Raw genomic sequence first — 21,561 nt, 5'->3', positions numbered from 1 at the left:
GCTGCTTTTTTTATGGCGCCTGTTACACACTCATTCAAACAGGGTTTTCGCAACCGGTTATGTTCTCTCTAAAAATACCAGTCAGTCATCAGTGCAGTTAAAGTTAGAACCCAACTATCACTAGCGGTACAAATACATGCATGTGTAAATAAAGATCTTCCTCACATTGTGACAAAATAGAAGAATAAATACATTTCATGTGTTCAAGGGATCACAAGAGCATTAAGCCATGCTACCAGCCTGTCAGAGTCATCAGTTTACTCCCAGAACAGTTATTCATATATATAGAAATATAAAAAAAGTGTTTTGCAGTCAAAGCAGTCAAGGTTTATATATACATATAATACTTTCAAGAACTCTATATATAATAATTTCAAGAAATATATATATAGTGTATCTATATATACACACACTCTATTATATAGAGTATATATATGTCTCTATATATGTACACTCTATATATTATGTCTCTATATATGTACACTCTATATATTATATATCTATTTCTTGAAATAAGAAAGAACACAGGGGAGAAGTAGACAGGTAGAAAGATTCTTTGGTTAGTCCAAGCTAAAGAGGAACAAGCCAGGATATAAAGAGCGGCTTCGGTGGGGTTAAATCTGCTTATCCAAGCCTGCAGAAAGCACCAGATCACCGAGTAATGGCTCCCAAATATTTGAAGCCAAACAATCAGTCAGCTAAACGTTTTTCAACAGCCTCCTGCAGGTTATCTGTCATCCAGATGAGTAACATTGACTTCGGCTTGACATTTCTGCACTAGCTCTGTTGTTCTGGCAGCTTTTCTAATATTAGTGCCAGAGGACATTTCATAAATACAGAATATTTTGTCTAAAATAACACGTAGTGTGATGGTGGCTCATCTAAAGCCCCATGGTTTCAGTGTAATCCTGTCAAGGCTCCCCATCACCACTGCAAGCTCCGCTCTCACAACCCTCCTGTAAATAAGGCGAGCGCCCCTGAGCTCATTAAGAGCTCGCGTCCATGGGATCGGTCGCAGGGAAACTACTTTTCCCTCTTTCATGCAAACATCAAAGAGTACTTTGTTGTTTCCTTGGAAGCGCCAGCAGTTACGCCAACCTGAAAGCGGCAATTAATGAATGACTATTGTCCCTAAAACATTCAACACACAGGACATATGGAATAGTGGCAATTCCTTCACTTCACAGAGCAAGCGGGTTGGGATCGGATCCACGACCATTTTTACACTGGCTGAGCTCACGTCATCAGCGCCACATTATTTCCAGCCCTGGTATTTTATATATTCTCGCACTGATTAGCAGCTACTCAGCAGAAGTGGAGAGTCTGTACAAAGACGCCAAATGAGGCTTAGCATCAGATAGGAAGGAACTCTGCAAAAACCTGTACGTTCTTGGCAAAACGTGGGCTCAGAGATGGGGCTTGCTCGTGTTGGGTGCTAATGCCGAGGTCAGTGCTACCAGCCCAAAGTTCACGGCGCTGTGTCACTACACGCATGTAACAAGTGATGAATTTTTTGTTTTCTGCCCTATTTCTGGGTGTGTTGTCCTGAAATTGGCTCCCTCTTTGACCCAGCCTGTCCCATGCTCCATGCCTGACATGCCCCTGCAGAAAGAGCTGCCGGTCGTTCTCTCGCATTTCGCGAAGCCACTTGCTCGGGACTTCCCAGAGCTGCTCTGGACTTCTCTTACTAGATGGGGCTTAGGTCCACTCACAGATTCTGGCATCACCCTCGACTGCTTGGTGCGTTCATTCCCTGTCCCGAAGGGGACTAGGCTATGTTGAGAGCATGAAAGATCTCAAAGAAAGATGGTCAAGGCCAAAACTGGACTATATTTTAGTGCTAGGTGTGAGCACTTTCTTTTGCTCTTCTCTTCCCATTTACTGAGGAATCAGGAGATCAGAAAACTATATTCATTAGTTTTTACAAATTTTACAAAGAGTACTGAAGATGAAGAATGATGGAGTGTGTTCAAGAATCTCCCCCCTTCTTCAAAGGCTAAGCAATCACCCATTTCACCTAAAAAGCTGGCTGTGGAAACACTGTGCCTTACCCCCAAAAATCAGAGAATGACTTAATATAGAAAAGCTTTCATTACTGGTTCAGAAAAAACATCCACCCAGCTCAAGCTTTATCCAACAGTGGCCACAAGCAGGTGCACAGGGAAAAGCAAGAAGGCGGCAAGCAGGAATAACGTCTCCCCTAAGCACCTTCCCAGCCTCCCACTGCTTTCAGCCAAGGCAGATGAGGTTTCTGTGCATTTAGTCATCTTCAGTGGATTTCTCTTCCAGCTGCTTGCTTGAACCAAACTGCCATCATCCAAGAAGACTTAACAGACAAGCTGTGTATAGCAACAAAAATGTGTGTCTTAACTCTTAGCCCCCTTTCCTTATGTATATATATGTTAAATCTGTCTTAAAATTTAAACTTACCTTAATAAAAAATAATACGCAAGTGATAGAGTGAATAATACATGAGTCCTTTCCTGGAAGGAGCTCGCATTCTTTAGGAGCATAAGTAAGTACGTCCTGAATACTTCAAGGGAGAAGGCCAGGCACTGGTCAAACTTCTCCACATCTATCCAATATCCCAGACAGAGAAATGAGTCCTTATTATTTCAGCCAGTCCTCTTGACATGGGACGAGAAGGAAGAGTTATGAATTAGGATGATATTTTCTGGTGATGTAGCACTGGGTGATGCGCTGTTCCTCCAGAAGGGCTGAAGATCTCCTACAGAAGAAAAGCTGACCTCGAGAAGCAGGCACATGGGATGAAATCCAACGGCACGGACGCGTGGCCATGCTCTTCTGGACAGGCTCAGATTTCTGCAAGACCCTTAGGGCTCTGTAGCTGGAATGACCAACTACAAGAAAGACCAGTTAAGAGTGTTGGTTGATCACTGGAAAACTATGAAGCATTGCAGGTATGAGAAACAAATAGGATTTTTAGGCTGTTTCAGACATTTCCTACCTGCGAAGAAAAGTAATCAGACAGGATCACAACAGGACTTGAGCTTCTTGAAGTTGTCCTTGACAGCTCCTTACCCTATCAGCCTCATGGTTGTTTAAAAGTATCATATTCGGAAGAAGCTATTACCTAGCATGAGTATCAATAAAATATAATTGTATAATATTTTAGACGGCCCGATAATCCAGAGGTGAAAAGCCAGACAGCTGAATGACTAATGACTGCAGATCCAGGAAAGACAACCCTTCTTGCCTCCAGAGCTAGAAAATAACCCAGGAGTGCCAGCACAACATTCTGGAGAGGCATTTGTGCTCATTATTGGTACGTGTTTTTGTCCCTGAAATTACCTACACTGTGTGTCTTGCAAATTATCTACACAGAACAGCATGTAACTCTGAATGAAAAACTGGAAGTAATAGATGAATGGGTCTGTGTTCTATTTTTTTCTCCTTCTCTTGAGGAAATCTTAGTAGTTACTATAACAACCCTGGCCAGATCCCATCTTGTTTAGTATGGTAACAAACAGAAAACAAAAAGCCCGATTTTGCTTTTAAAATTGCAGTCTTCATGAATTTCCTCTTTCAGCTCCATGGGGAGAGAGGGGAACTTTCTCAGAGAAAAGAGTCCTAGACCAACACTGCTGATGGTTCCCGAGGTTGACAAAAGAGTGGTACAGAAAGCGAACAAAAGTGTTAAACGCAAGGACCACATTAAGCAGACGCCTTTCACATGGCTTGGAGGTGTTCAGGTAGTTTTAGCGAACGACCCACAGCCTCAAAATATCGTTAGTGAAAGTATACGGTTGCCTTTTATCCCTTCTAGAAAAGTCAAGCACGTTCTTTTAACCAGAGCCTCCAAAAAATAGGAAATAACTTTACAGCGTGCAACAGCTCCAAATGCCAACCAGCTCCACTCCCTGGCTTTTAGCAGGATACAGCATTATTATGATAGTTGATAATGTCTAAGATTACACTTCATTTCCATTTTAACAGGGAAAAAAGAGGTCTGTCTACAAGGTTGTGCTACTGTTTCAATATTTATTGTTGCTTGATTTCTCTACTGCTATCTGTAGGAAGAAGTGTCACTTGAGTTTTTACAGCATCACTTATTAAAAAAAAAATGCAACCACAGTTTTTACTAGTATGTATCATTTCTTTCATACCCCTTTTCTCATAAAAACTAGAGCACTTCTAGTGGTGGATGATGGGGTCTCAGCTCTCACAATAGGGTGCGAGACAGACCATCTGCACCCGGAGGATGTTCTTACAAACCTAAGCCCAGAAGCAGTGCCAGGGATCTACCATGCTCAGCGATTCAGAAGCACAAACTCCACACTTCGTGCTCCATCACAGCAGCCTAAGCCACGTCCACCTGGGAAGCACTACCCAACACGTCTTTGGAAAAAGGCTCAGTCATTGCCTCATGCTGAACACGGCTGGAAAACACCCAGGTTTTGAAACACAGCTCAGTTCACTAAGCCCATGAGAGGTATCCAATGGGCTACCATGGATCCGTGAGCCTGAGTTTTATGGTTACGGCTGTGCTATTAAACAAGCCAGAGCCCGGGCATAAGCCTGCATCAGCATGATCTCTGGCACAGTTTTGATTCAGACCATCCAGCCCTCTGCCAAGTGATTCCCGGTCACAGTTTGGGAGTTACCATGGGCCAGGACAGCTGCCAGCAGGCACCTTTTGGAGAGGAAGAGCGCTCAGCTGCATGGCCCAAGCCACATCAGCTGGCTGCATGGCCAAAACCCACTACCCGACTCAGTCTGAATGAACCGGCTTAGATTTAACCCGTAGGTTTTAGTGCAAAGAACTAATGTAACCTGTTCTGCCCTGCCTCAGGCCAACAGGCGTTGACTCAGAAGGCCGCTGCCTGGAGTACACTTGCAGGACTGCATCAGCAGAACGTTTCAGTCTTTGTAGAAAGAGTTGCTGAAGGATCACGTTATTAGGGCCTTAGTTTGGCGTGCCAAAGAAAGGAGAAAGAACAAAACCAGAGATGCCAGCAGGACAGTAGCCCACATCACACCGAGCTGATGGCCACCTCCAGGAATCCTCTGCTGGCACCCCGAGTCCCTCACGGCCACCGCTCCAGCACCCTGGCGAGATAGAGGACAACTGCGTTGGGTCCCATAGACAACCGCACGCATGTACATGCGTCAGACACCTCCATCCGGCACGTGAGCTCTTGTACTGATCTTTCACCTTGTCCCCCTTGCTCAAGGGCACGCTGTTTCTGTCTGAAAGATCTGTGCCTTGTCTTCTCTTGGATCTCAACTGATGCCTACACATGGCTTAGAGCTGCCTCCAGAAACCCATATGTGCACATACAGACCGTAATAACAGTCATTATGCCAGTAGCACTACAACATTACTGCTACAGAATCAACAGAAAAAAAGTCAAGTTTTGCATTCGAGGCTTTTAAGAAAAAATCCACCGATGGGATAGGGCACGCTGGAACAGTTTGCATCTCACTCTGCTCGTACGGGGCTTGTATCGGGGTTTCGAGGCCGCATTAGCTCAGTGACGACCCGCTGTGTGCCTGCGAGTTTCACTGGTTTCAGGTTCGGACCAATGATGACTTACTGGCACGTGATCCAAAGCAAGAGCCTTCTGGCCACCGGCACCACAAATCCGACGTGGGATACGGAAATCCAGCTGTGCTCTGCCATCAGCAACTCAACAGTTTCCGATTTTGTCTCACTACTCTACGGATGATACATACGGCAGACTTGACTCCAGCTGGCCCTATTGTATTGGATCTACAGTGACAGACAACAGGAGCCAGAAACTTTTTGTTCAAGTAGAGCCAGCAGATGTGACACTGAATAAACACAGACAGTCAATCTGCTGAGTAAGAAGGTATCGTTCATATAAATAACATACATCTAATCCTGCTTCCATTTTAAACCCAAATATGGGAATGCAAGATGCTCAGCACTCTGTAGATTTGTGCTTTGAACAATGAGATAAAGCAAAAGCAGATAACACGCAGCCCCTCTGAGCTCAGTTTAATTCTTATTTCACTTTTGCTTTGAATTATTATCAGATCCACAGCTTTCTCCATGAAGAGCTTCCCACAGAGTGTTAACAGTCTGTCCAGGCTAATGTCAGATGGGATAAGTTCGCCTTATCAAAATATCTGCTGGTCCCTACTGCTTCACCCGATGGACCTTAATTACGGAGTAATTAAAAGTATTATTCCAATCATTTTAACCTCACACATTTTGAAAATAGGCATTACACCCACTGAGGGGTTTCTCATGGTCTCAGCAACAGGACTTGTTGGGCCTGACCTCTGAAATGACACATTTCCTGCTTATTGGAAAAGTTTGCAAATTTGCAGCTGCCAAAAAATGTATTTCATTAGAAAGCCAGTAATTATATGAATTAGCACACAAGAAAACCTCCTCTTTAGAGGTTACATGCAATATTGACACAAGGTCGGTGCCTTGTTTCAGTGTCATACGCACTCAGAAAGCAAGTAAAATTGGTGGGTAAGTTTGATACAGATAATTATTCTACCAGAACCCACTAAAGATAAAACGGGAGCAACTGGCTTCCAGCCGCCCCTGCCAGGTGCCTCGCACAAGCACACGCTTTCTTTTTGAGAGTTCACAGACTGCAAAGTACGGCTACAACACAATCCGGTACTCAGTATGCATCCCTTGAGGATTAATGCTTAAGAACCTCTAAAAGACAAGGAAGTTTTTAATTGTGTTAAGAATTTGCTTTATTGAAAAAATAAAGGAGTAGGAGAGGACTGTCACTGAGGCTAATTAAACTTGCTATCACTGTGCCTGGTTTCCCCCACTCAGAGGGATCACTTCATCCTTCCTCAAAACACAGCCACCAGTAGGACGCAATGATGTAACACACAGGAATTAAAAAAAGGATGTAGAAAAAAAAATTATTACATTTCCCAGCATTTAGCGTGGGATTAACCTCCATTCTCATTAGAGATTCATTTATCTACGTTTTTTTCCGTTTGCTAGAGAACTCCTCCAAGACAAACAGCCATTTATTTGTTCCCCGAGAACCCCGGGCCTGAAAGATGCAGCCATCTGTCAGCGGGAAGGAGCTCTCCGTAAACGGCTGCTTTCTCATCAAACGCTGCCTAGATCTTAATTTGCCACCTAAATTATCAAATGAAACCAAACAGCCTTTAGTTACGCGTATATACAAAGTATTTTAAAGCACAAGATCAGACACGGAGCACAGCAAGTAGGTCAATCAACAAAGCAGCTTTTGTGCTCCGAGAAGTGCTTCCCATGGTCCCAGGTGTTCGTATCTGTTTTGCCAAGAGACTTCTCTAGGCAGAGAGAGCTCACGTAGACTTCACGAAACACACGGCAGAAGGCCTACTGAAGCACCACTACCATATAATTCAAACTCCCAAAGAAAATGGACGGAGGGCATTTCCTTCCTTGGACAGCCACCGAGCCATTCCTGGAGACCATGAAGTCCAGACCTATGAACTATATCCTTCCATAGAAGGACACCAAACCTCCCTCGTTTGCTGAGGATCAGTTTGGGGTCCAGAATTGCTTGAGGCACTCAGATCTTGACAGCCGCCTCCAGGATAAAAACGGGCTACTCGGATTTTGCTCTTTTTTCCCCTAGGTCTCACCTTCTTAGAAGAACCTCGTCAAAAGGTGTCCGGAACAATGAAGTTACACCAGCTGACCACTCTGTACCTCTAACCTTACCAACCTCTTCAAAAAACTTCTAACAATTTGAAAAGGGGACAACGGGAAGGTAGAAAAGCATGCGGCTGAGCCGCAGGAGGGATCATCTCAAAGTTCAGAGCAGGTACCCAACTCACAGGTAGCTTACTCGAAAGTCTAGACACCCTCTATATCCAATGGAGCGTGACAAGAAAGAAAATTGCCCTCAAGGGCAGAAGAGATTCAGCCCTTAAAAAAGTAAGAAATTCACAAAGGAGGGAAAAAGTGAGCCTTTCAGGAACCTAAAATACCTGTTCTGGAACCAGAACTGCTTGTTGCCGGAGGTAACAAAGTTACAGATAGACAGAATTACAGGTTTTGGGCACACAAGTGAAACCAGACTGAGGTATAGTGCTCAGTTTAAATTGTTTCATTATACTACCATAACCACAGTGTGAAAGTGCTTACCCCATCCCAAATGGAGACACAGCGCGTTCTCCCTAAACCTGTTTTGTAACTGCAGAAAGTAGAATCACTAACTCAGTCAAGTTCACTCATATCCCCCCACTTCGGAGGTACACGAGAAGTAGGTTTGGTCTTGCATTATGCAGAGTGGGTTACCCAGCTTAAAAAAAAAATAAACTACATACATACACACGCTGCAGACTTAAATGGAGATTCGCGAAAGGGGAGGATTATTATTAGAACATGGAAACGTTCCCAAAGGAAGAGAAATTTTAGCTAAACAGAACTGGATGGATGATCTCCACCCAACAGAATTTTCCTCCAAAAAGAGGAAAACAAGCTGAGGCATAACAAAATCCACCAAAAAGATGAGCAGAGTCACCTGTTTCTTCTGTCCTACTGCAAGAAGTTCTCTTCCAAGTGACCTCAACTCAGGACCTCCTGGTGCAGCTGCCTGGAGCCCAGGACCCGTGTTCGTCCTCAAATACCCCGAGCACACCCTGTCCCAGACATCGTGCCCCAGAGCAGCAGGCTGGAAGGCACACACTTACGGAAGCCTACCAAATACCAACTCTGCAAAGCTTTCTAGTGCAAAGTAGCCTGGTAAGAGAGGGGATTTTCAATGTTTGTCTGGATCTGTATATTTCTGAGCCTCAGTTTCCCCACTGTCTTTGGGTGTTTAATTAGCATTCTCAGCGCATGACAAAAATGGCCAAAGACAGTCTCCCTTCTCCAGCATCCCATTCCCTTTTGCATGCAAAGTATCCTCTCCTTCCCTCCGAAAACTATCATTAGGTAGTGAAGGCCCTTTGCATCCATTTATGAATTTCAGAATCAAAGTTATGAAAATACATAAAGAGAGCTCACAAACTACATACAACGGCCTCTGCATCACCACAAACGCACACTGGAGGATTCCCCACGCTGTCAAACCCACTCCTTCAATACACACCGCGTGGCACTTAACACTAAATCTCTGCTAAAGTAAGAGCAGCACCAAGCCTTTAGTGTGTAGTATTGTTTTTATTCTGGCATACATGCTTACGTCCTCTTTAAATAGCAGCTCTAGCATCTACAAAGTGCACTGCATCCTCAGGAAATATTGTGATTTTCATTCCCTTTTATCCTGACACGATGATGGCTAACAGTCTCTTTGGAGCTGCGACGTTCTTCCGCTAGCTTGTTACCTCTCCAGGCTGAGCTCCATATCAAGGTTGGTGGCTTTTTAAAATTGATCTCGGACTTGATCTGAACCCCTGCTTTTACAAGGGAAAGTATAATCTTCAATGTGATGGTGTAAGAACAGCTGCTCTATTGTCTGCGGTTCTCCTGGGCACACATCCAAAAGGTACTCAAAATGAATGTCACGATACATCTTAACCTTATGTTTTTTGAAAAAAGCTGGTTGATTTAAAAGGAAAAGATGATTTAAAGTTGTATAGGGTCTTTTTTCCCCCCGCCATCACAGTGTGTAAGGAACTGGACTCAGTTCACCAGTAGCTACAGTGAGCAGTTCAGCTCCCTGTGTTTTCGGAATTGTTTGCTCATGTATTTTCATCTTACGCTACTCCACCTCAAAAAAAAAAATTAAAAAGAGAAAAGGAAAAAAAAAAAAAAAGGAAGAGGCAGCTGCCCTTCACTGAAAGCAAAATCCTAAGCTTTCTGGTCAACAGGCAGAATTTAAGATCACCAGTAGAAATATTTCTTCTAAAGGATTCCCCACAACTATTAGCTCAATATTTTATGAAAGCAGGGAAATGCCGTAATGCTGGACAACGCTAAATGAAATATAAATGGGCCAGAAACCCAAAAGCCTGCTACAAACAGGGTAATAACTAAGGAAAAACTACACCACCTTGCTCAGAAAAGGTCTTCTTGAGTGCAGCCACTGAAAAAGTGCGGTGCGAGCCCACCCAGCTCACACTGCAGCTCATTTCCTCCACAAAGCATTAATATTTGCTCTCTCACCTACTCACCTGCGGTTTTTTTCTTGCAGGACCTTTCCTTCTGAGAAGGAGGCATCACTGGCAAGTTTGAAACCAGTTCAGGGTCTCACCAGTTGCTAGAGGGAGATGGGAGACTGACAGGTGTGGATTCACTGATGTCTAATAAAGAGCAAGCTTCTGCTACGGATTTGAGCTCAGTTGGGCAATCAATCAACTGTGAGACACAAATCCACTGGAAACCTGGCTTCGTTACTTCTGCTGTTCACAGAAGAAATTGTTTTTAATCCAAACCTGTCTAATAAACAGCACTTTCAGAAAACGAGGCGCGTATACATTACCTCAGTAACAAAGAGAGTGCACGGATCAATGATGTCCAAGAAGTGCCTGAATCTGCCATAAAATGAAGTCTGGAAGACAGGAAAAAAAGACAAAATGTGTTCAGTTAGAAATTGCCTTTCACCTGCTGCAGAGAAAGGTTCTATTTCCTCTGCAGAACTAAGTAGCAACTAAAAAGAAATAATATAGAAGCTATCCACTGGTAATTTGTGATAGAAAGCCTGAAAGGAAAAGGTGAGGACTTGGACCCTGCTAATAGCAGTGTTGCTATGAACAGGATACCAATATAATGCTTTAATAAAGGGATACTATCAAGCTGCTAAAATATCCTTTACTTTTTCCCCCCCCAAAAGACATATTTCCTGCTTAATCCTCCTTATGGGACTCCTGGGAGATGTCTCGGGCCACAAAAACCCGATGACAACGCTCCAGACCTCCCACGCCGAGCGATGCTGTTGACGGAATTCCCACCCTGCAATGTCTTTAACACCGCCCCTGTGCTGCTTGTCCTCATTCCCACTAGCACCCACCTCGCGGGACCAGCGGCACCACGGGGTCCCCGATTTTGGGGAAGAGACTGGTGTGAAGAGATTCCTGCACCCATACACTGCTGAGAAATTACATTTTCAAATGCTCTAAAAAGAGTTTAAAGTCTCAGTAAGGGAACAAGTAGTTTTCTCCTTGATGGGAAGAATGAGAAAGGTAAAAGATGAGACTAAGTACAAACCCAGTTTTATGTCTTACATTTATTGCAGAATTGTCCAGGCACTAAACTAGGGCTGAGTTTCATTGTGCCAGTCCCTACACAAACACAGAGTAGAAGACGGACTGTGAACCTTAACATATGTAAGGGAAACCATAACTTTATGGTTTGGGCTTGTTCTTAGTTGCACGTTTGCAAAAACCCAATCTAGATGTGCGTGCATAGGGATAACGCTCTGCAAAAGCTGGTGAAGATGCCTTCGTCGGGAGCAGCAAAAGTGTCTGAAGGACCAGAAAGGGATCCAGAGAACTGGGAACAGAGTCTGAAAGAAAGGGGAAGGTGTCTGCGAAATAGGCTGGAAAGATCATGGGCAGCTCCAAAGGAAAGGAGAGCAGTTTTGACTCAGTATTTAGGGGGGCGGGGGGAAGAATTTAGGCAAGCCCAAGGCGCACCGGACCATGAAATATTGATATATTAAGAGCACTCAGGATACGTGTACATCATCACTCAAACATCAGTCTGGATTCTTTCATCTGGATGCAGATGCAGGCTGAGCACCAGAGCTGCCTCGCTGCAGCCCAAACTCTCATCTGGACATCGGCAAGGCCAAATGGACACGGGCAGCCCGGCCCAGCGGCTGCTCTCTCTCCCGTGGCTTCTCCCCAGCAGAATTTGCAGCCCATCGCAGATGCAGAAAGGACACCACTGGTCACGGACCTCCAGCTGCTCTTGAATACTGGGACTCCTTTGCCCTGGGTGCTCTCCAGCCACGTGCAGGCAAATTACCTTTTTGCATTTGCAATGCAGAAGCGTGCTATAAATAAAGGACTGGAATATGGATAAAGCAGCAAGAATGGCATTTAATCACAGCCTGGCATAATTTTATGAAACATGCTGGTTCTTCTCTGCTGAATCCACCGAGCGCAGAGAAATACCAACAATACTGCCTACTTATTCAGGCACAAATCCCTCTCTAATGGTAGTTTCCAGCAACACTGCTGTCCACCACCTCGCGTTGCAACACCCCGTTCTCAGCTGCTTACAAAACTCTCTGCTGTTATTTTTCCATGTTCTGCACTAAAAAAAGAAAGCCCCACAACTAAACAAAATAGCTTCACATAACTTCAGAAAAAAAGCCCAGTGTTTTTTAATTAGCATTGATTTAATTAACACTAATTCTGGTGCTTTCTAGCTTTTGCGAGCTTGACATTTTGCTGCCTTACTTTTATTTTCATTATAAAGATCTCTGCAGACGCCACTGTCCTCCACATCACTACTGCCCGATGCTTGCCAGTGGTGCAGGGAGCGACATGACTAACGCATGACTCACTTGGTCCCTCCTCACGTTATCCTGAGCGCTCCCATGTTCCATCGTCCCTCTCCCACTGCCCATCCTTCTGCACTTGCTCAGCGCTGAACAAGCAATAAGAGAATTCAGAGCAGCTATAAGTACATGGTTTGAACAAGAACAAAAGGGGGGGATTTTTAAATTTAAGTGGTCTCGACTTCCCCACTGCCTTCATCTTTGTGATATGCATTTCACGGTGAGAAAAACAATATTAAATAGAATTAAATAGAACATCAGTATTTTACACCCACTTTACAAAGGTGTCAGTGACAGTACAAGGCACAAGGAAGCGGGAATGAGACCACAAGTTCAAATGCGCATGATGTAAATGTTATTTTAGAAGAACAGATTTAAATTTGCAAAGCTGCAGAGGCTCTCAGGAAGCTGGTCTCATAGCCCAGGGTCGTTGTTCATTTGGCTCAGCGCTTGGTCTCCTGCTCTGATCCTTGCCTGGTGCAGCCCCAGCGACGCCCAGCTAAGGACGTGTTTCAGCAGCTCAAACCCATCCCGCCGCAATCCCGTTCCCACGCCCCCTCCTCCTCTCCCGCCCTGTGCCAGCGCTGACACTCACCCGATGCTGCAACCGTCTGATCGGGGAGCTAAGAGCGCCAGAAGTCTAAGCCTTAAATGAGGGATTCGTTTTCAGGTGGTGGTGTCGCCTGAACCCGTTCCTTCTGCGGTCAGACAAGCCCCAGGGCAAGGGCCGGACCGTTCGAGCGGGGTCAGGACAACAGCCCTCACTCAGGCTCCCATGACACTGCACGGTAAGGTCCAGAGCGAAAAACATAAAGATAAAAAAGCTGTTTATACCATGCAGAGCTGCTGACCATTCCTTCAAATGCTTATGGCCAACATCCATATCTTTGAGTACGCATACACACAAAACCAACCAGAAATGCTGCAACCCAGTAAGGGAAGAAGTGCTCTTCCAGCCCCATGAAACTTAAAAGATCTGTACGAAAAAGTCTTGGGGCTTTCTGAAATCTTTCTTCAAGAAGCAAAATTGCTGTTATCTCCTAAGCCTGTTCCTGGGGGGGGGGGGGAGTCTGAATATACAGGCTAGGCACGGAACCAAGAAAATTAACACGGACAAGTAGCAGACACTGTGCTATGGACGTGCTAGGAGATGACGGGCAAAGCTTCCTTTCCTCAGATACCGTAAGGCACCTCATGGTGCAAGGTCACCGAGGGCCAGCTGCTTGTCTGCCGGCAGACGGGACTATTTCACTGCTTGCTTCTTTCATCCCCACTTTTAAAAAAAAAATAAATGACCCTCTTGCTACCGCTACTTCAAAGAAAGGACAACGGGAAGGCAGATGTACTTCTTCCCTAAGCTGAAACACAAGGCAGAAGCCAGTTCTCAGGAACGTCTCCGACCATCGGGGATGCACAAAGAGACCAGGCGGGGAGACTGGAGCTCGAGTCCATCCTCCCTCCCCTAAGGCAGGCAACAAGACCCCACTCGTCGGCTGTGGTTTCCGCTTTCTGTCTGCATTACCATGAGCTCTCTAAAATGCAATTACATAAACATGCTTTTCCTTGTTGCTTTTACCATGAGCCTCTTGGACGTGAAAACCATTCTTAAGTCTCCCACGAAGGGGATTCTGGTGCTCAGCCACCACTCAACCTTCCCAGCAGAAGGGCTATTGTCACCCTGAAGCTCAACCTCCGTCACGGCGATTGACGCCAAACTCTGCCTGCTCTCTTTCCCAGATCCCAAGAAAACAGGATGAGCTGCAATCCCATGACAGTGAGTTATCCTTTAACGCATCCTGATCAGCTCTGCACGCTCACAGGTCGGCTCAACGACATCCCTCATCACCACCACGGGACAGCACAGCAGAAGACAAGCCATTAACAAACTTCTCGCTCTGCTGCCTCTAGTCCAGGTTTCTTCAAACAAGGCAACTGCATTAAACCTCACTCACTCCCACGTCCAGGCCAAGATTTAAAGAGAGCAGCTTTGTTAATCAAGCATCTGGGGAGGAAAAAAAAAAAACAAAACAAAAGCACATTCTAATTGGTAAAAAAGCACTTTCCCCATCCCGCTTCTCCCCCTCACGCTTCTCCCCCTCATGCACACACAAGCTGGGCTCGCTTGCAATCAAAAAACCTAGGGGGAAAAGAAGCAAATAAAGCTCAGCCTTGGACAGGGGAGAGCAACGTCAAAGTGAGATGAGTGGAAGGGTGGGACGGGTGGAAGTCCCCAGTTTGACATGTGAAACATCTCGAAGTCAATTCATGGCGCCATATCTTGTTTCATGAAAAAAACAGCCCAAAAAAGTAGAGGAGTATGAGTTTGAACAAGTTTTGTGGTTTGGGTTTGTGGTTTTTTTTTTTAAATTCTGATGAATAAGAACCTCATTTTTCCACAACAAAAGCTCTTTCTGTGGTCTGAGAACCACATAAAATAGAACCAAATTCAAACCCAGAGCAAAGTTGTCTTTTTGAGGCTGCATCTAAAAACATCACCACTGCGTATTTCACTGCTCAGCCCTCCTAAGCAGCAGCGTATTTACCACGACTGTACAGCCCCTGAGCAAAAGATATCCGTTGTTTTTACTGCCATCCAGCCATGGGACCTTGTGTTTTTCCTTTTCAAATGACTATGGAAAGCTGCTTCACTGCTAGACGTTGCTGGTTGCCTTTCCATCGTCCAGGTCAGTTCCTGCTTCCCGGGTTTAGTCTCCTGACTAGAAGCCATCAGAATTTTTTTTAATTAAAGACTGGTATTTGTTTTCACAGAGCTGCATGCAAAACAAAAAGCAAAAAACCCCCAAATCCTAATCATTCAGAAATTTAGGGGCAAATTAAAACAGATCCAACTGTTGCACCTCAACTGCAACTCAAGACGCTTGCGTGAACGTAACCGCAAAACTGAACTCACAGAACAGATGAGGATTTTGCTCTCCAGTCCCGATTCAAACACTTTCCTGCAAATACCAAGTTTCTACAGGATAAGTAGGAAATCAATAGCCAAAATACAACAGACTGTTTTGCAGACTGACCACAGACAAGAAGCCTTCAAAAAAGGCTTCTTCGGCTCTAGCGAACTATAAAAAAAATTGGTTCCCACAGTGGGGCTACGAGGACTCAACCCAGAGACCCCCTGAACCCCTTTACTTTCATTTACTCACTGACATTTTACACCCCTCGCTTGCACCCGGGCTTCCCTGGGCACTGCAGCGCTTTGTGTGATGGGAGCATCGTGTTTAACTGTGAACAAAAGCGATGAGAAATAAGTATATACGAACATAACAAAACTCTTTCAGCTTAAGATACATTCAACTCCCAAATTATTTTCCAGCACCAAATGAATCCGTTGCGCGTTACTGGTTGCCTTTGAGCACTCCAAAGCACCAGGTAAAGCCAAGTGGTCGGGCAGGCGCTGACCCGATCTTCTCAATTTTCTTAGAGGACCTTTTGGCTCTGCTAAGAGGAATGAAGAAGCCCCTGTGAAGAAGCGAATTGAAAACCGCTGGAAGAAATAAATTCAGAAACATGCTACAGAGACATTTGCCTCATTCTTTTCTCTTTATTATTAAAAAAAAAAAAATCAAAATTTGCTGTTAATCTAGATCAGACCAGATGCTGCCATGCCGTCTTGGGGTTTCTACAACAAAGAGATGCCCCACTGAAAACCTCGGGAAAACAAGAGGCTGACCTCAGGTGAAGCACAATATTGCAGTTTCTAGTTTTTATACTTTTCTTCTGTAACTGCTTGAAGTTCTGCCACTGCTAACAAGTGTTTACTTTCCTGGGTTATGGCCACTCGCTCTTTAAGCTCTGTTAGTTAAAGGGCTTTAGGATAAACAAAGCACCCAGTGCTCTTGTATGTACCAGAATTCTCTCAGCAAAACGCTGCTACAACAAACTCCTGGGGTGCAGGACAAGCAGGGAAAGGCCAGGCGTTGCGGCAAGTACTTGCCCACGGTCCGTATTGAAAATCCTTATACTTAGGGAACCACTTTCTGCAGGTCCTCACGATGGAGCACCCTGTTATTCCTGCAACTCAGGCGGCTGAGGCACGGCTCAGCCCTTCTCCCACCAACTACTGCCTTGTCCCAGGCTCTGGCAAACACAGGCTCATTCGTTAATTCCTTATTACAAATTCTAAGAAGAGGGAATTTGATCTTATTTGCCTTTTAGATGCCATTTCAGCGCTAAAACAGTGTTATTCATTGTTGCAGCGTGTCTTCTTTTGCTGTACATCATACATGAACTGCTTTTTTTCCCCCATACCTCCTTCTGACCCTTTCTCCTCCATCGCTCCACGCCCACTATCATCTAATAGGGGGAAACCAAGGTACTTCCACCTCCCTCCAAGGTCTGAACTGGACACACCAACTCTGCATCCAGCCAGCAAACCAACGGTTGTTCGGACAAGCAAACGGGATGAGAGGATCAAGCCCCGGGGCACAGGAACAGCCAGGCGCTGTTCAGTGCGCCAGCACAGCAGCAGCCCTACGGCACGCTCCAGTCAACCCAACCCAGATTTAAGCGAGAATTCAGGATGGTTCCTTTTTAACAGGATCATTTCCAGCTCTGGCCATCATACGCATACAAGGGATGGAGCCTGCAAGAAGCCCAGAAGTTTGACGTTCGGCTCCCAAATGTCCACCCGTGGTCTTTTTCGCCATTTTATTCCTGTAACATCTGTTGTAGTAAACAGTTATCTGGAAGAGAACTGAATAACACACATTTCCTGTGATTAATTGCAGCTATTTTGGGACCACTTCTCACCAGCCCGCAAGCAAGATGAAGTTCTGCAAAGCGGCTGGGAATACTAACTCCCTTACATGGCACAGCATTTCACAGCGAGCACAGGAGCATGTTACAGCTCCAGCTCATTTAAGCGGCTGTGCTGTGGGCTATGCAAGATCCAGCTGACTTCGAGATAAGAACTAGGAGGAAACCTCTCCTTGCAGGCTCAAGAAATTTGGAGAAGGGCAGTGAGAGACAGGTAAGTGACCATTAGCAAGCACTTGTTTATCACCTTAAAGAGGGCAAGCATTCCTCGAAAGTGGATGCTGGGCAGCCCTGGGAAGAACAGGAGATAAGCACAACTTTACCAATTTAATTACGGTGTGATTTTAAAAAGAATTTAATTAAGCCAGAGCAAAAGGCATGCAGACTTGGGGTAGTGGGGTTTTTTTTAGCTAAAAATCAGGCTTACGTCAGCTTTAAATTAATTAGGAAGAGATTTAAGTTAAACCAAACAAAATTAAGAAATTCAAGCCATTGAGCAATGGGACTCTGGCAAGGTGCGGCCGGACAGCAGAGCTGTGTAATTGCACGCACGCTTGCGGTCCACCCCAATTACAAGTTTAGGCTAAAGCTACGGACTCCCAGAGTAGCCCTTCGATATTTTCAATTTGACTTTACAATATTAAAGGGCCGAGAGCGTGCATAGGAATAGCTCCTGCATCTCGGTAACTTCGGTTACCTGCAGTGACAGATCTGCTCATGAACACAGATGGGACATGACATGGAAGCCTTTCACGGGCGTTACATGGAACAGTAGGGGTTTACATCTTGTAGCACAAGACGCAAACAAACAAACTCCTTGTTTAAAATCCAGTCCTGGCTGATAGAGATGTAAAAAAAGCCAACGGATGGCTTTTTTGGCAGGTTCTGTGAAGTTAACGGATAAACATCAAACCCAAAGGTGTCTGCATTTCCCCTTCTCCTCTGCAATTCATCTTTAAGCATGTGTTTGCAGGACCCAATAGACTGCCTAGGATAAACAGGGTCAGCCCATCTTCAGGGCTGAGAGAGCCACGTTTGGCCACAGCAAACACCATTTAGCATATGCCAACCTCATCTCAAGCAGCTGGTACACGCTGGGCTGGACCTGCACATACCCACGAGTTAAAGCAGTCGCAAACCAACCTTAAACATCCTTCTGCAGCCTTTTAAGAAAATCCCTTCTCCATAATGATGTCCCTTTAGGAGAGAGGAGTTTCATTCACTTTTTAAAGTGGAAAATAACATTACACTGAGCAGTATGAGTAGAAACTTCCGTGTTAACTTTATGCTGTTACGATATAGCTCTGGTTCCTCCCGCTGCCTGTACCAGGGCTTTCAGCAGTCACAGTACACAAGCAGCAAGCCATTAAGCTCCTGAGAGGCATATCTAATCAACAGCAGCTTTATCTGTGTGTTATTGCAAGGGTTATCTTGGACATAGGAGGCATGTGGTTGTGCTAAGGGGGGGAATAAACCCTGGTTGTGCTTTAAACTTACCAGATTAAAGTATATGAAGAGCAGGAAATAATGATTTTTACCACTAATGCCCTTCTAAGACATTTCTGAGATAAGCATGTGTTGAGTTCCAACACTTAAAATATCTGCAAGGTCAAGCTCTGACAACAGCACATCTCTAACGATGCTGTTAATATCCCAGTCATAGAAATGGCATGTTCGGCCAACAGAATAAAACATCCTAAGCACGTCATGTCCTCCATGACCGTACGTACACGCTGAGCTGTTCAAGGGATAAAAGATGTTTATGGTCCTGGTTTGGGTTTATTCCCCTCTCCTTCCCCTGAAGGATCTAAGATCTGTGACTTTTTTTTTTTTTCTTTTTTTTTTTTACTATTTCTTACTTAGCAAAGAGGACAAGGCATGCTCATGAGTTCTGCTTGTCGAGATGACCACCCTCAACTTCAGCTGTGAAGGAAGTCAGCTCACTTCTGGTTCGGTTTCCCCCGTGCTTGCAGTCCCTCCTGCGCTAGCCGAGACAACCTCGTGTTACTTTTTAGAGGGCTGACCCCAATCAAACCACCACAGTTTAACTGGTGCTATCTTCCTCCAGCAGCTAACACCCTTGGTTAGCAACCAACCACACCTTATTTAGGCCCTTGCTGGAAAGGTTTCCTCAGCTCTTCTGATAGAAAGAAAAACAAAAAAAAGCATTTATTTTGCCCAGGGTAAATGCCTGGGATACAGGCAAAGACTCCAGAGCATTGGGAACACGCATTTAGCGCTTTGGCTCTAAAAGAGAGAGCACTTATCAAATCCTTTAAAAAAAAAAAAGAAAAAAAAGAAAAAACAGGAGTATGGCTATCAAATTAGAACTACTCATCAGAAAATTAAATCCTTATCACACATGCTCAAGCCTAATGTCCTCATTTCTTCTTTTACCTAAAAATAGCCTGCTTCCATTGGGAGGCAGAGGCTCCTTCCAGCGAAGAAACAACAACAACAAAAAAAAGGTGACTCGACAAAATGCCACTTGCCCGAAGATCAAGAAAAACAAGTGAACTTCAAAAACAAGGGATGGGAAAAGGGGAATTTAATAACCTCCAGAGGTGGTGCTGGGGATGGACGTCTCCCGCCTGCTGCCCTAAATTCTGCTCGGCCGCTTTCCGGGCGCTCTGGGTCACAGTGGGGGAAGGAAACCACCGTGTCTCCTCTGAACCAAATCCCCAGGCAGCCGAGTTTGCTCTCCAAGGTTTTTGTTCTTAACACACAACTTTTCCTTGTTTTCCCCCACAGGGACAAAGATGCTTAGCACAGCTCCCTGCACCTCTCCCAAGCCTCAGTTTTAATCAAATCTCCACTTAAATAGCCCCAGACCCACTCCCAGCCAGCGTTTCAGAGGAAAAGTAAATGCTGTCATCACACGGGGCTACGTCTAGAATTTAAACAACCACCCGAAGCGTCACTAATCCTTTCCAAAACAAGTAAGGCACCTTTTGTCAGCTGGACCACTAAAGCTGAGATCTTATAAACAGATAAAACCCTGCAACAGGCCACCGAAAGAATGCGAAAGGCAGAGAGCTGCGGGGGAAACGCACTGAACAGCTGATAGAAAAGGATCGTGGCGTTTAAGGTGCGCCGATCTCTCCGCGGGCTCAAGTAGGCGTTTTTCCCCAGCACCGGAGACTGTCAGACCCAGAGATGAAGGACCTCGGCTCTGCCAGGTCGTGTGATGGGAGCGGGCACGTGGCTGCAGCACTGATGGGGCGGGCTGCCACGTCCCAGCCCAAGCAGAGCCGACCGGGCACCCTAAGCCCCGGCAACACTCGAGCCTCTCTTGCTCCGCGACCCCACAACACCGCCGGATCCCAAACTGGGCTGTCCAGCCACGCTTCATACGTGGGCAGACAGAGCAGGAGAAAACAGGGGAGCACGGGGCGAGAGCTGGCCGGACACCAGCACCACGACCCATTCTACAGCTCTCACCGGAGCCCCACGCTGCTTTGCAGAAAATTTTACAGGAAAGGAGTAAAACCACTATAGAAGAGAAGGGGAATGATTTCCGACGCTCGGTGCGGCCCTCTGGCAAAGCACCCCTGAAGCATCCAGTCCCAAGGGCGCTTTCGCCGATGCGCAACCCTCACCCCGGATCCAGGCCGCAGTATAAACGCACCCGGCTCATCTCCCAGGAGCGGCAGCGCGGAGAGAGGACTTCTCCGCTCAAAGGCGCACGCAATCATTAACATCCTGCCATACCCCTTGAAACATTTTCTAAATGTTGCTACAAGTGACAGTCACTCCTTAATGAACAGAACGCACCGATTCTGTGCCTGACTCGCTGCCAAGTGTGCCTCGAATCATCTGTGGTGTCTAGAAGGGAGTAGCGTCTCCTCCTCCTCCTCTCCTTATTAAAAAGCTCTGTCTCCCCAGCCTGAGCATCCCTCGGCTCACGCAGCCGAGCAGGCTCCCGGCGGGGGGAAGTCACCCCTTCCTTGCTGCGGCGGATCTGTCGCTCCGAGGAGGTCCCCCCATGACATCCCATACAGGGATAACGTGGTGGAGGAAGAGGCATGTAGATCCACCACCCGAGAGCTGGCCCCCCGTGGGAAATCGGCAACTGGACTTCTCAGCAACCCAAACGGGTGGCCTCGGTCACGCCAAGCTCTGCGACCTGCAATTAGCCAGTCAGATGGTTGGCAAATAGCGGTCCCGTACAGATTTTGTGTGGATGGTGGGAAGAGAGTCTCCTTGGAGACTGCCCCAAGAGGGGGGAGGATGACACACACCTATTAATGAGCAGACTCCTGCTACTCATTCTTGATTTGGTAATTGCAATGGCTCATTCCTTTCCAGAGGTGTCCTACCCAGCTCAAGAGCAACTGAAAGAGGTTTTATGAACTCTGTCAGCTGTGTCAGAAGT

General features: G+C 45.7%; 1 protein-coding gene across 1 annotated transcript in view; it reads right to left on the bottom strand.

Moving 5' to 3' along the window:
• SFXN5 (sideroflexin 5) overlaps positions 1–12,461 on the bottom strand; it is a 94,238-nt gene extending 81,777 nt beyond the window's left edge. The window contains exons 1-2 of the mRNA XM_009320892.1: positions 12,420–12,461; positions 10,389–10,556 (exon numbers count right to left, since the gene is read on the bottom strand). Of these exons, the coding sequence (XP_009319167.1) occupies positions 10,389–10,556; positions 12,420–12,461 (210 nt within the window). The remainder of the gene's footprint in view (positions 1–10,388; positions 10,557–12,419) is intronic.
• Between the last annotated feature and the right edge of the window lie 9,100 nt (positions 12,462–21,561).

Source organism: Pygoscelis adeliae, unplaced genomic scaffold, assembly GCF_000699105.1.
Source record: "Pygoscelis adeliae isolate BGI_AS28 unplaced genomic scaffold, ASM69910v1 Scaffold273, whole genome shotgun sequence".
In the NCBI taxonomy this organism is placed as follows: Eukaryota; Metazoa; Chordata; class Aves; order Sphenisciformes; family Spheniscidae; genus Pygoscelis; species Pygoscelis adeliae.
Note: the sequence above shows the minus strand (reverse complement) of the source record. Positions and strands in the feature narration are given on the sequence as shown.